Here is a 15053-nt window from a genome sequence, read left to right on the forward strand (position 1 = left end):
CACCTGTAATTCTTTGGAGCCATCAAAGCCTCTCACTTTGGGAGGCCGAGATGGGTGAATCACTTGAGCCCAGGAGTTCAAGACCAGCCTGGGCAACATGACAAAACCCTGTCTCAACAAAAATACATTAAAATTAGCCAGGCATGGTGGTACACACCTGTAATCCCAGCTACTCCGGAGGCTGAGGCAGGAGGATCACTTGAGCCCGGGAGGCAGAAGTTATAGTGAGCCGATATTGCACCACTGCACTCCAGCCTGGGTGACAGAACAAGACCTTGTCTCAAAAAAAAAAAAAAAAAAAAAAAAGTTAGGAGCAACCCATGTAAATATGTTTTGTAAACAAGAAGTTTTTTACAAACTTCCCTTTTGATGTTTTGAAGGGAGTGTACCTTTCCTGTGTGGCCATGGGTTTTCCCTTTACCCCGTCTCTACTGCAGATGGAAGTAGAGTCCAGCATGGCGAGCTTTCTTCTCTGGAGCTACTGGAACAGCTGGTGTGGATTTTACTCTTTTAGCAGTAAGATGAGTGATTTTGTTTTTGACCCAGAAAGGATATATACCCCAGTCTCTTCTGAGTGCAGGCCACCACTCTATTCCTAGAAAGACAGCATAGAACATGTATAATTTATGATGAGCCCAATTGTGTGCTACACCCAGCTAGCTGCTGATGTCTGTCCTCTACACACCATAACATTCCTTCTTGAGAGCATACCGGGCTTTTTTCAAGTGACCCATAGACAAGGGGCAGAAGATTCTCCCTTTGGCTGGCTCAGATAAAGACTAAAGTGAGAGAAGATAGAGGACTCTTGTTCCTCTGAGTTTTGCCGTAAACATCACTTGCTCCTTGCTGGATTGGAGGAAGGGAGGGGCAGAAGACAAGACTATTATCATGATTAGCCTATTTTCTCTTATACATTTATTCAACAAATTCTAAAGGGAACATTTTAAATGTTGTTGACAGTTACACCTTGGTTACTTTATTTTAAAAAGCATTGTATTCTTTGATTTTTTAATGCAAAGTCTCTCTGTTGTAGCTGGCTCCTCTCATTCAAAAAAAACAACTGGCTCTAAAGCATCAGCTTCGCCATCCACTTCATCCACCTCATCTCGTCCCAAAGCTTCAAAGGAGACAGTTTCTAGCAAAACAGGGACAGTGGGGACCACCAAGGGCAAGAAAAAAACTGGCAAGCAGCCAATGACTTCTCGCCTGTCCTCAGACACAACCACTTCTGGCACATCCGACCTTAGAGGAGAGCCTTCAGAGACCAGAGTGGAGAGTTTCAAACTCGAACAGACTGTCCCTGGAGCTGAGGAGCAGAACACAGGCAAATCCAAGTCCATGGTCCCTCCACCCCCTGTGGCTCCAGCACCTTCTCCTCCGGCCCCCCCTCTCCCTCTTGAGGATCAGTGCATTACTGCCTCAGACACTCCAGTTGTCCTCGTCAGCGTTGGAGCTGACCTGCCCGTCTCTGCCTTAGACCCAAGTCAGCTTCTTTGGGCTGAAGAGCCGACGAACAGAACCACTCTCTACTCAGGCACTGGCTTAAGTGTTAACAGAGAAAATGCAAAATGGTGAGTTGGGGAACAAACCCCCTATTTTATCTGAGAACTAAAGATCACTAATATATTCTGTTGGAAATGAAGCACCGGGTTTGCTTTCTTTTATAATTTAATCTACTGAGTCTTAGGTAGGCATACATGTGATCCAACCATTGCTTTGTCAGAGCCCTGCCCTGGGAATGCCTAGGCTACTGGAGAAAATTACATTGGTAGAGCTGACAATTACCACTTGAGATCGGTGTTTTCAAGTACAGTTAGAACCTGCTTCAGCACTGCTCAACAGTCCACAGTTCCATTCTCTTTCCTTTCAGTGCTTATTTTAAATCTTTACTTTACCATTGTGCTTACCCACTCATGTCAGCAAGTTACTGAGCCTTCGCCTTCTCCAAGAACATAAAGAAGATCGGAAGAGAACTCTCAGATTTGAACTCTTTTTTCTCCAGCAGTAGAGTTGTCCCCTTTCTTGTTTCTTTAAATTCCCACCCAGCTTAAATGTTATGTCCTCTGTGAAGCCATTCAATACTTCTAGACAGAATTGGTTATTGTGTCTACTATACTTAGACAACCCTGTGGGACAGAATTAGCCAACATGTTTTATATACCTCTGTGTGCCCAGCAACCACTCCAGAGTCTGATATGCCACAGGCACACAAAGGATGCTCATTGAATTGTTGAAAGAAAATAAAAAAGGGATTTAAGATGGTTATAGAAAAAGTCAGCCTACTTTAACATTGCGGAAGCAGCATTGAAGATAAGATGACCCTATTGCTAGATTTTGTAGAGTATAATGGAAGATAAAAAATAGTGCTCAAGTAGTCTTAGTTTCATTTAAGAAGGTACCTGAACAAAATGGGCCAAAGAACTCAATGTTAACTCACCCTCATCCAGTTCGTGGGTTAGTTGCTTTACCATCACCCAGTTGCCCAAGCTGGAAACCTGGGGTTCATCCAAGGCTCCTCATTCTCTTTCATTCTTTGCATTTCATCACTGACAAAGTCCTATAAATATCCTACTTACAGGTAAATAAAACATATTAGCCCTGTCCCACAGGTATGAAGGGATGGATGGCTGTCAGAGTATAGTAGACGCAATGATAAATTCTGTCTAGCAAAGGCTTAGAGTTCTTGCATCCTGGCTTTTTGCTCCTGAGTCTAAGAACAAAACCTGTATTCATTGTTCAAATCATGTAAAAGGTTCTCTTTCAAAACAATCTGTCATGTTAGACTTAAAAGAATTATTACATTAATTAGGTTGGTTTTGGTCAAGAGACTAAGATATCAACTTTAATTATTTAATTGCTAATGATAATGACCTTTATTTATTGAATACTCATTTAATGTCAGGAACTAAGCACTGTACATGTATTATCATTTTATTTATACAAGTCTTCCCAAAAGTATCCCTGTTTTATAGATAAGAAAACTGGCACTGAGAGAGCTAAAATAGTTTGCACCAGACTGCCCAGTTGGTGGTGGTGAAGCCAGAATGTATACCCAATTCCATGCTCTGAATGAATAATTTCATGTTTTCCAAAGCAATGGCTTCTACTTCTACTGCCATTTCTCTTCTGTTAGTTTCTTTGGGTTTTTTTAAGTCATTTTGAGCACCAATATTTGAAGGAAATATTAATAATTACAATTATTAATTATTACAAATAAATTACAAATTAATTTATTTTCTTTGTTTGACATTTTAATAAAAGATATGGGAAAAGAAGATTTATTGAAATGAACGGTTATGGTGTCTTTCTTAGGACATTTTGTGCTGCTGTAATAGAGTACCTGAGACTGGGTAATTTATAATGATTAGAATATTGGCTCATAGTCTTAGGGGCTGAGAAGTCCAAGATCAAGGCAGCAGCATTTGGCAAGGATCTTCTTTCCATGTCATCACATGGTGGAAGGTGGAAGGGCAGAGAGCACAACAGAGTGAACCTACCCCTGTGAGCCCTTTTGAAAATGGCATTAATCTATTCACGAGGGCAGAGCCTTCATGACTTAAACACCTCCCTCTAGGCCCTACCTCTCAACACTTTCACACTGAAGATGAAGTTTTTTGTTTGTTTGTTTGTTTGTTTGTTTTGTTTTTTTGAGACAGAATCTTGCTCTGTCACCCAGGCTGGAGTACAGTGGCATGATCTCGGCTCACCTCAACCTCTGCCTCCCAGGTTCAAGCGATTCTCCTGCCTCAGCCTCCCCAGTAGCTGGGACTATGGGCGCCTGCCACCATGCCTGGCTAATTTTTGTATTTTTAGTAGAGAAGGGGTTTCACCATATAAGCCAGGCTGGTCTCGAACTCCTGACCTTGTGATCCGCCCACCTCAGCCTTCCAAAGTTCTGGGACTATAGGCATGAGCCACCATACCCAGCTGGGATTAAATTTTAACCCATGAATTCTGAGGGACGCATTCAAACCCTAGCAGCATTCTTAATACTTCCAGCACGTAGCAAATATCTTCATTTAACTATACTGAGTATTTTCCAACATTGCAATCACTTCCAGCCATTAGAACTGAACATTCATTCTTACAGCATATATTTTTTGATTGCCTTTTCTGTGCTGGGCAATGTACTAAGCACCAAGGATACAAAAGTGAGCAAGGCAATATAGTTAAGACTAGCTTTTACCAAAATATTGTCTGATGTGCCCAGGAAGTATAATGTTTAAGGTAACATCTGAATTTTGGGAACTAGATTGGGTATATGGGATTATTGTTCAATATACTAAAGAATAAGGTGCAACATGTAAAGTGCTTCCTGATATAGTCTTAAACACTCAGAGAGCTCATATCCGAAGGTGGCCTGACACTATCCTGTTCATTTCCACAAATATTTAAGGAGTGCATTTTATTGTGCTAAGCACCACACAACATACTAAGGGCTTAATATCAGTCTTCATCTCAAGTATATGAAGAACTGTCAGACCAAAGAGGTAAGCATCTGTTCTTCATTCCTACTGGGACTATAATCAGAGGGAGTGAGCTTAGTACATCATTAGCCATTGAGGCTATTTATAATAGATATTCCTGTCCATCAAGGTAGTTATAATGCTTTCCTAGAAGACGCCATAGGGATTTTCTTCTCTGTATATTCTTCAAAATTTAAATTTCATTTCATCCTACAGGGATGGTTTGTGTTTGCTCTTGAATTAATGAACCTGGAGTAAGTAGTCTCTCAAATTTCCTTCCAAATTCCTTCTGCCTTTTTCAAGTGGATATTTGGATTAGAATATCTGGTCTTAGTCACTTGCTTTACTTAGAACTTTCCCTCTGAGTTATGTTTCATCAACTAATGTGTGAAAATCTTGTCATTTTATGAAGAGACTTCTGTTTGGAATACAAATATCAAAACTTTCAAGAAGACAAGTGGCTATGTATAAAAATACCTACCTCTCTTCCCATATGGCAGGGTACTAATTATTTGGTAGGCTTCCATTCATGGGCAGCTTCATCAGTAACACATATGTGTCATACAATATAAGGTAAATACTAATAAGTCCATTTGGAGGCCATATCCAAAAGGCTACTTTGTACAGTTCATTTTCACAAACATGTATAGAATGCACTATATTGTCCAGTGTGCCCAGGAACCCGAGGGGGAAAAATGAGGGGTAAGTCATGAGTTGATTAATACAAATTTGGAATATATTTAACATCAGATATAATTTATAGCATAACTCATTAAGTGTAAAATATAATAGTATAATAAACGTAAAATGTAATAGGTAGACCAAGAGTCTTCAGTCTGGATTCTAGACAAGACTTGCTACCTTGGTTAGGCAACTCACTCACGGTCTTCTTTGATTCCATGAGCTATAAGTTATCTGCCCTCCTTATACAATAGAATACTTGTAAATTGTAGATGTATGCTGGACTCTTTGAAAACCATGAAACAAAATACAAATAGTAAGATTAGAATAATAATCAATATGATAATTAATTAGTGAACAATGACACCAACAAATAAAGGACTCATCTCTCAAATTTGTTCTGTTATTCAGAACATATTATTAATTGGCATGTATTTTAAATGTGCTGTGATCACCCATAATGGCAGCCAATTCAAACAAGAATGGCTTCCAGTGGCAATCAACTAAAAACCCAGACTGTGGAAAATTTTTCCCATAAAAATAGATCTTCTCTTATTTAAGATGAGATTTCACACTGTAGAAAACAGTATGATGGTTCCTCAAAAAATTAAACATAGAATTACCATGTGATCCAGCAATTCTACCTCCATGTGTATAGCCAAAATAATTGAAAGCAGGCACTTGAATTTGTACACCAGTGCTCAAAGCAGGATTATTCACAATAGCCAAAAGGTGAAAACACGCAAATGTCTATTGACTGATGAATGGATAAACAACATGTGTTATATACATAGAGTGGAATATCATTCAGCCTTAAAAAGGAAGCAGATTCTCACACATGTTACGACATGAATGAAGGAACCTTGAAGACATTATGCTAAGTGAAGTATGTTACATACAAAAAGACAAACATTGTATAATTTCTCTTAGAGAAGGTGCTTAGAATAGTCAAATTATAGAGAGAAAAAGTAGAATGGTAGTTGCCAATGGCTGGGAGATAATGGTTATGGGGAGTTGTTTAATGGGTAGAGTTTCAATTTGGGAAGATGAAAAAGTTCTGAAGATGGTTGATGGTGATGGTTACACAGTGATGTGAATGTGCCTAACGCCAGTGAACTGTACACTTAAAAATGGTTAAAATGGCTAATTTTATGTTATGTATATTTTACACAATAAAAATGAGATTTCCTATTTCCCTCTTTGAGAACGAGAATATAGTCTGTTGGGTTTTTCTGATAAGTGAGAAACAAAATTTTGACAGTGCTCACTCAGGTTTATAACTACAAAGTAGAGTTTTAAATACCTCATATTCTGATAAAATTTATCTGTGTTTATTGCTGGAAGAACTTTTTACCGGAAAGCAATTTGGGGGATCTTTGTGTCTTAAAATGAAGATTACATTATTTTTGATGTGATGTTTTTATGTAAATTACTATGGATTTTTTAGTCTAGTCTTTGAAAATTGGCAATCTTTGTACATTAATGGTAACTCTTTAAACCATAGACTTTTACCAGGGTAAATAATAGAAAATTATTGCATCCTTGCATATCACCTTTTTTCTTTCTTTCTTTCTTTCTTTCTTTTTTTTTGAGATGGAGTCTCGCTCTGCCCCCCGGGCTAGAGTGCATATTACCTTTTTTCTAAAAAGTTTATTTAACTTGCACATTGTCTATTATATTACAAGAGGCAGTTTTAAAAATGCAAACACACATAGGATAAATGAGTTTTTACTATTTACATATTGGGATAAAAGCAGGATTAATTCATATATATATATATATATATATATATTTTTTTTTTTTTTTTTTTTTTTTTGAGACAGGGTCTCACTCTGTTACCCAGGCTGGAGTACAGTGGTGCTAGCATGGCTCACTGCAGTCTCGACTTCCCAGGCTCAAGCAGTCCTACCACCTCAGCCTCCTGAGTAGCTGGGACTACAGGCAAGCACCACCATGCCCAGCTAATTTTTTATTATTTTATTTTATTTTATTTATGTATTTATTTAATTTATTTATTTTTGAGATGGAGTTTTGCTCTTGTTGCCCAGGCTAGAGTGCAGTGGCGCGATCTCGGCTCACTGCAACCTCCACCTCCCGGGTTCAAGTGACTCTCCTGCCTCAGCCTCCCGAGTAGTTGGGATTACAGGTGCCGGCCACCACTCCCAGCTAATATTTTGTATTTTTAGTGGAGACAAGGTCCCCTATGTTGCCCAGGCTGGTCTTGAACTCTTAGGCTCAAGTGATTCTCCTGCTTCAGCCTTCCAAAGTGCTGGGGTTACAGGTGTGAGCCACCGAACCCAGCCGTATATTAATGAAAGAAGATGTACTTTTCTATGTCATTACCTTCTGGGTGCTGTGATGCAAAACAATGAGTCTCCCTTTTCCAGGAACTTGTGGGATTGAGAAGGCAGAGAAGCAATGGGTGGTCAAGGTGTAGTACGCTAAGCACTATAGCGGGGTTGTCTTCAGGTCCCCATGGGACAGACGTGGGGGCAAGGAATTAAACTGAAGGCCCATGAAAGCTTCCTGAAGGAGCTGAGGCTGTAGCTGACACTTGAAGGATAAGCAGGAGTTCATACAGGTCAAAGAAAAAGTGCAGACAATGTCAAATATCCAGGAGCCTCTAGCTCATTATTCTTTCTGCTGAACCCCCATTGCTATGGAAAAAATAATTTGCAAAATGTAGTTTTACCCTATTTGTTTGCTAAATGTATCAGATACCAAGCCTTTGCATTTTACAGATGAAAAATGTAAAACCTTGAGAATTAAGGTTTCATTTCAGTGACTTTAGCCTGGCCTATGTCGAGTGTCTGCTTTCCCCAGCCTGAAGGAAGCCCATGAAACTAGAGCTCTTTTTCATGGTGTGGTGCCCCCAAGGGTTGCTCTGAGCTTCACATCACTCCCATGCTTTTCTGCCTTTAACAGTTTCACAACCAAAGAGGAGCTGGGGAAGACAGTGCCTCAGCTACTGACTCCTGGGCTGATGGGCGAATCTTCAGAATCCTTTAGTGCCTCAGAAGATGAAGTCCACAGGGAATACCAAGCCAATGACTCTGACTCGGATGGGCCTATCTTGTACACCGATGATGAGGACGAAGACGAAGATGAGGATGGCAGTGGAGAAAGTAAGACTGTTTTCAAGAGGCAGGGAGGAGCGTGGGTGATAAGCAGAAGCAGCTGCAGTTTATAAAGAATAAAAGCCTCATTAGGAACCAGACATCTGATGTTTTCTTTCCCCTCATCCTCCTTTCTCAAATTAGAAATGTGTGTATCCTAAAGTTTAGCTTTTGATGGGAGGCCTTTCCAGAAGATGATGTCACACGACTGGATCTGGCCTTTGTTGATGAGCTAGATGAGCTAGATGTGCATATTAGTATTTGTGCTGAGAATCAAAGCTTTCTAATAACAGAGACCTTTCTCACTATGACCAAAGAGAGCCCTTCCACTCTGGGCCCATTGTTGAAGAAAGAAAGTCAGTGCAGATTCATAGGCTTACTCATTGGAGGTGTTTGAAATTTTCACTCTCTTTTGTACTGGGATTTATAGAAAGGGGAAGGAGGAATGAGTCAAGAATGCCAAATACCTCATTAGCATTAAGAGGCTGGGCACGGAGGCTCACGTCTGTGATTTTGGGAGGCTAAGGTGGGTGAATCCCTTGAGGTCAGGAGTTCGAGACTAGCCTAGCCAACATGGTGAAGCCCTATCTTTACTAAAAATACAAAAACCAGATGGGCATGGTAGCGCACACCTGTAATTCCGGCTGCTCTGGAGGCTGATGCAGGAGAATCGCTTGAACCCAGGAGGCAGAAGTTGCACTGAGCTGAGATCTTGCCACTGCACTCCAGCCTGGGAGACAGAGCGAGACTCCATCTCAAAAAATAATAATAAAAAGAATGCTAAATACCTTGTTAACATTAAAAACAATCATACTTCCACAATAAGTAAGATAGTAGGCCTTCTAGGAAATAATAATATCATTTATGTATTAAAAATAATGGCAAAAACCACAATTACTTTTGCGTCAACCTAATATAACTTAGAGATATGGAAAGTGCTTTTATTTTTTTTTTAACTTTGAGCAGGATAACATGGGAGGGATTCAGTGTGGGACTGAATTTGTAGATTATGGCAAGTTATTACTATATTAGTGATTTAATGGCACTTTTTCAAATCCCTTTTAATTTGCATGGAGCAAAAAATAAAATAAAATGAAACCATTATCTTCCATGTGGTGTTACTTATCATTTGTTGAAATTTTCAAGATTCTGGGGTAATTAAGGGTTAAACATTGGTAGACTCTGCCAGGATGGCGTCTGAGTAGAGGAAAGGAGGAGACAAGGATTAACTGTACAGAATAAAAGCAAAAGAACTAAGTTTTTTAAACTTGAGAAAGGAAAAGCATTGTGCAATCATTCATTTCTATGATCCACCCTCTCAGCAAAATAAACTGCAGCTATCACTTTCCAAACGATGAAGTAGTACTTCTAAGTTTTTTCATGGTGTCCCAATATTTTTCAGAACGTTAAAAAGAAATAGCTCTTCAGTCTTCTCAAAATGAACTGCATCCAACTCAAAGTCTTTTTTTCCTTAGGTTAATTAAGATTCTTCTCCTGCATGAGGAGAAAGAATTTGGTCTGGGCTCTATTTAAAGTCCATACCATGTGTAACCCGAGTGCCACTGGCTAAAAGCCTCTCTCTCTGCATTTCTGCTCTTTTTCAATCCTCAGGTGCTTTGGCAAGTAAAATACGCCGGAGGGATACTCTTGCTATCAAACTTGGCAACAGACCATCTAAGAAAGAACTAGAGGACAAAAACATCTTGCAGCGTACATCTGAAGAAGAGAGACAGGAAATCCGACAACAAATTGGAACCAAGTTAGTCAGGTAATTGCTAACATTTTAGGACAGTACTGACTAATTTGCATTTTTCTCCTTCCCAAAGCTTCCTACCTAACTGGGTTCATTGTGAATTCCTCATGTACAGATACATCTGGCCTACTGGGTCTTTTAAAGTTGGTCTTGCATGATGAACCACTCGAAGAACCTGTCCTTTGGCCCAGCTAGCCAATGGCTTTGAGGTCACCAAAGCCTATTCCGGGAGTCAAAAACTTTTTTTTAAAGACCAGTTGGCACACATTTCAGGCTTTGCTGGCCAGACAGTCTCTGTTGCAGCTACTCAACTGCGCTGCTGTAGCATAAAAGCAGCCATAAATAATAGATAAACAAATGAGTGTGGCCATGTTCCAATAAAACTTTATTTATTCATAAAGCTGGATTTGGCCTGCAGATCACAGTTTCCTCAACAATCCTGGCCTAATTTATGGACTCACTAGCATTCCTGGGAATGCCGTGAGGTTCTGCCCTGTGGACTGTGAGACTGCAGAAATATTAGTTGCCTTCAATGGTCTGGCTCCATCCAAGTCAGGCAGCCTTAACCCTCATATCTAAACATCCCCTTTCCAACTTCAAGTAAATGGATCATCTGACGTCTCTTCCTGCCTCCAACCATTGTATAGGATTTTTGCTTTTGCCACTGGTGACTTTACAAGTCCCTTTAACTGGCAGTTTTAATAGAAGTGAGTATTCATTCATGCCAGAGGTCTTATTTTAGATGATCAGTTTAAGCACGTGTAAGAATTAGTTGTTCTGCTGACTTATCTTACTCTGCATACACAACAGGGTGCATAACTGGGAGAAAGGAACTGTCTAGAATCCCAGAGCAGGATTTGGAGGTGGGGGGAAAATTGCTGTCCTTGCCTGGAAGTGGTATAACTGGAGGCAGGATTGGCACGGAGGCTGCTGACCATTTCTCCAGAGGAAGAGTAACCCCTAAGGCACCTCCTTACGGCTGAGTTGTGCAGAAAGGTGTCAGAGACAGCAGCTGTGGCGTCTATCTGAAGGAAAAGCACAGCCTACCAGGGAACCTCGGGGGACGCTTAGAGGGTCTCTCTGTTCCGTAAACCCTCTTGCGACTCTGGAAGAAATTTGGGAATGTTTACCAGTGGTCTCTCTAGCTCTCGTCTTCTTAATTCAGCCCTAACCTGTGACCATTTCTGGCTTCGGGAAAGAGCCAGCAGAAGCAAGAGGGACTAACATGATTAATGGTATCGAGCTGGAAAAACCTACAATTCTAAACTTGCCATCTTACCAAGGAAAAACAAGGGGCCTCTCTGAGGCCCAGAGAGATTAAGGAAATGTCTCAAGGACATGCAGTTACTGAGTAGCAGAACCAGAATTAGAATTTCGCTCCTGGGCTCTCTGCCCGATTTTCTTTTGTATACTGTCTCCTGTTGTGTACTTTCTACTCTATGTAAGAGAGTATATGCTTCTAGGTTCTCTGATTGTTTTATTACTCTTGTTTATGTTTTACCATGAAGAAGAATGTAAATCATTGAATAATATTTGCATAAAATAATAATAGTATTATCATAGTAAGGAGTAAAAAAGTGTGAAGTATCATATACCCACCTCAATAAATGTCAAAGTAGCAGTAAAGAAAATTTTGTAAGTTTTTGTTAAAATCCTAAACAAATGAGGAGTTGTAATCCCAGCACTTTGGGAGGCCAAGGCAGGCAGATCTCCTGAGGTCAGGAGTTTGAGACCGGCCTGGCCAACATGGTGAAATACCATTTCTACTAAAAATACAAATATTAGCCGGCCATGATGACTGGCACCTGTAATCCCAGCTACTCCGGAGGCTGAGGCAGGAATTTGGGAGGCGGAGGTTGCAGTGAGCCGAGATTGTACCACTGCACACCAGCCTGGGCAACAGAGTGAGACTCCATCTCAAAAAAAATTTAAAAATAAATTTAACAAAAATATGCTAAATATCTTACTATAGGGAGAAACCCTAAAGTCATTTTCTTTAAAAATAGAAGCAAAGAAAAATTCCTTAACCTTACTATGCTAAAAGTCTGGTCACAATTATTTGTGGTGAAGAAAAGGTATAAATTGTAGGAAAGATATACCATTATTATACATGGCTGTATACCTAGAAAGCTCTAAAAACTGACCCAAAATTGCTATATATAATAATTTCAGCAGGTTTGCTTGATGTAAGATTAACCTATAAAAATCAACATTATATTTATATAACATTGATACACAGAAAAAAATACAATGAAAAAGGGAGATTGCATTCACAGCATAGCAACAACCACATTTTAAATACTTAACTATTCACTTAACTCCAGGCCCAAGAAATCCGTTTCCAGAAAATCATAATGGAAGGAATGAAGGAATATATAATTAAATGGAAAGAAAGTAAACATTTTTATCAATGAAGAAAAATCAGCAGACAAGTTAATCAAATGGGTAACGTGAAGTTTGAAGGACAATAGATGTACTTTATAGAATCAGGGCATAATGGATTCATTCCATAAAATGAAACCTAATAGAAATAAATGTCACCTTTTTCAGTGTGGGCCAAAGAAAAACCATCTGCCAACATAGGATGAGAGGCCTGTGGCCACAGATTGAAAAGATATTTGGGGCTGTGATAAATTTAACGAAAATCATCATGAACATAGCCATTATGAGAGGTGGCTATTCAACATCCTAGTATGGGCTTATCCAGAACTGGCAGAAATACAGTCTATAGGTCAAGGCAGGAAAGAGCTCCTGCTTGGCCCCATCTGTAAAACAGAGCTAACTAACCCAAGAGCTTGGGAGAATTAAAGGAGATGATACACTAATGGTTCTTTAGTACCTGGGTCATAGCAAGCACTCAGTAAAATTAAGTTTCTTATTATTCATTTAAATTATTATACATCAGTTAAACTAGTAAAGCACATTTAAAAATTAAACCCAATGGGCCGGGTGCGGTGGCTCATGCTTGTAATCCCAGCACTTTGGGAGGCCAAGGCGGGCAGATCACAAGGTCAGGAGATCAAGACCATCCTGGCCAACACGGTGAAATAAAAATATAAAAAATTAGCCGGGCGTGGTGGCGGGTGCCTGTAGTCCCAGCTACTCAGGAGGCTGAGGCAGGAGAATGGCATGAACCCGGGAGGCAGAGCTTGCAGTGAGCCAAGATCGCGCCACTGCACTCCAGCCTGGGCGACAGAGTGAGACTCCGTCTCAAAAAAAAAAAAAAAAAAAATTAAACCCAATGTTGGCAAGTTTATGAGCAAATAGGACACATAGACATTGCCTTTTTTCAATATTTCTGAAGAACAGTTTAACAATATGATAAGAGAATTATGAAGCAGTCTGTTTCTTTGCATGGTAATTCCATTTGGGGACTATATAAAAAGTAAATAATCCAAAGGGGGGAAAATGCTATATCTTACAAAGATGTTTATTACAAAGATATTTATAGCAATGAAAAATTAAAACAAACCAGTGTTCAAAAACAAGGGTCCAATGAAGAACACTGTGAGAAGTTGACACTGTGAAATCTCATAAAGTACCAGTTTTCTAAACACTTCATCAAGGATGCCCTGGAAATGATACATAGGCATCTACTGGAAGAGCTAGGGAAGTGTAGATGTGTGTCTGGGCTGGGATGGGAGTGTAGGTGTGTGTTTGGGCTGGGATGAGAGTGTAGGTGTGTGTTTGGGCTGGGATGGGAGGAGGCTTCTCCATCCCAGATCGAACTATCCAACTAAGACAGCTTCTGTCTCTTACAGATTAGGATTCCACTGCAACCCCCAAAAGTTCGAAAACTTTTATAAATACATAGACTGTATCTATCAAAAATGTCAATGGGCTGGGCGCAGTAGCTTCATGCCTGTAATTCCAGCACTTTGGGAGGCTCAGATGTGGATCACGTGAGCCCAGAAGTTTGAGACCAGCCTGGGCAACATGGCAAAACCCCATCTCTACCAAAAAAAGAAAAAATTAGCGGAGCTTGGTGGCATACGCCTGTAGTTCCAGCTACTTGTGAGGCTGAGGTGGGAGGATCGCTTGAGCCCAGGAGGTGGAGATTGCAGTGAGCTGAGATCATGCCACAGCACTCCAGCCTGGGTGACAAAGCCAGACCCTGTCTCACCAAAAAAAAAAAAAAAAAGTTAATAGAGCAGAGTTTTCACTGTTACTAAAATGTAAATTTTACAAAATTATTTTTGTTCAAACAGCACATCTAATCACTGTCATTGAAAGGTAATTCACCCACAGTTCCAGCCACAGAGAACTCCATGTCTAATGAGAGACAGAATTATATGTTGCATGACGGGGTCATGTGAAAAGCACAAACATCTAAGTCAAAAGATTTGAGTATGAATCTTGGCGCTAGCATTTACTAGTGTTTTACCTTAGGCAGATTAGTTAATCTCTCATTTCCTCATCTGTAAACCTGAAACTGGCTGCTACCTTGCTGAATTGTTTTAAGGATTCAAGATCATATAAGCTAAGCACCTAGCACAGTACCTGGATTTTTAAAAGTATGATTCAGCTGTAATTATTATTTTTATAATTACCTGTGTGATAAGTGCTTTAATAGATGTATAGTCCTTGTGTATAAATTGCTGTAAATGAGCAAAGAACCAGGAGCCTTTAATTCTCACTTTCAGGAGAGGCCAAATACGTATCTTCAAGATATTATTTTAATCATCTGTAAGATTTCAGTAGATGGAAAAGGAGAGAAAGATGTTCCAGAGGAAGGAGACACCATAAATAAAAGAAAGGTGGCTTATTGTGGGTGTAATAGACAGTATATTGATAATACGGATACGTAGCACAGGATACATGGGGACATGGATGGCAGAAAACCTGGCTGGCATAGACATAGATATTCAACAAGTTCCTTTGTCTGCTCAATTAAGTTAGTTTCAAGGTAGCTCTGATGAAGATCATAGTTTAACAAACATTTTATTGAGATATTTAAAGTATTAATTTCAATTCTTCTTACCATTTCTGTCATAGCCATAAACATTTAGAATTAGTAGTACTACCTAACGTTAAGAT

The 15053-nt window shown here is 39.7% G+C and overlaps 1 protein-coding gene across 7 annotated transcripts in view; it reads left to right on the forward strand.

Moving 5' to 3' along the window:
* PHACTR2 (phosphatase and actin regulator 2) overlaps window positions 1-15053 on the forward strand; it is a 298637-nt gene that overhangs the window by 223693 nt on the left and 59891 nt on the right. For all 7 annotated transcript variants that reach the window (XM_063666682.1, XM_063666684.1, XM_063666685.1 and 4 more), the window contains 3 exons: window positions 1034-1571; window positions 8073-8272; window positions 9875-10031. In XM_063666682.1, coding sequence (XP_063522752.1) covers window positions 1034-1571; window positions 8073-8272; window positions 9875-10031 — 895 coding nt within the window. The remainder of the gene's footprint in view (window positions 1-1033; window positions 1572-8072; window positions 8273-9874; window positions 10032-15053) is intronic.

The sequence above is a fragment of the Pongo pygmaeus genome, chromosome 5 (genome assembly GCF_028885625.2).
Source record: "Pongo pygmaeus isolate AG05252 chromosome 5, NHGRI_mPonPyg2-v2.0_pri, whole genome shotgun sequence".
Lineage (NCBI taxonomy): Eukaryota > Metazoa > Chordata > Mammalia > Primates > Hominidae > Pongo > Pongo pygmaeus.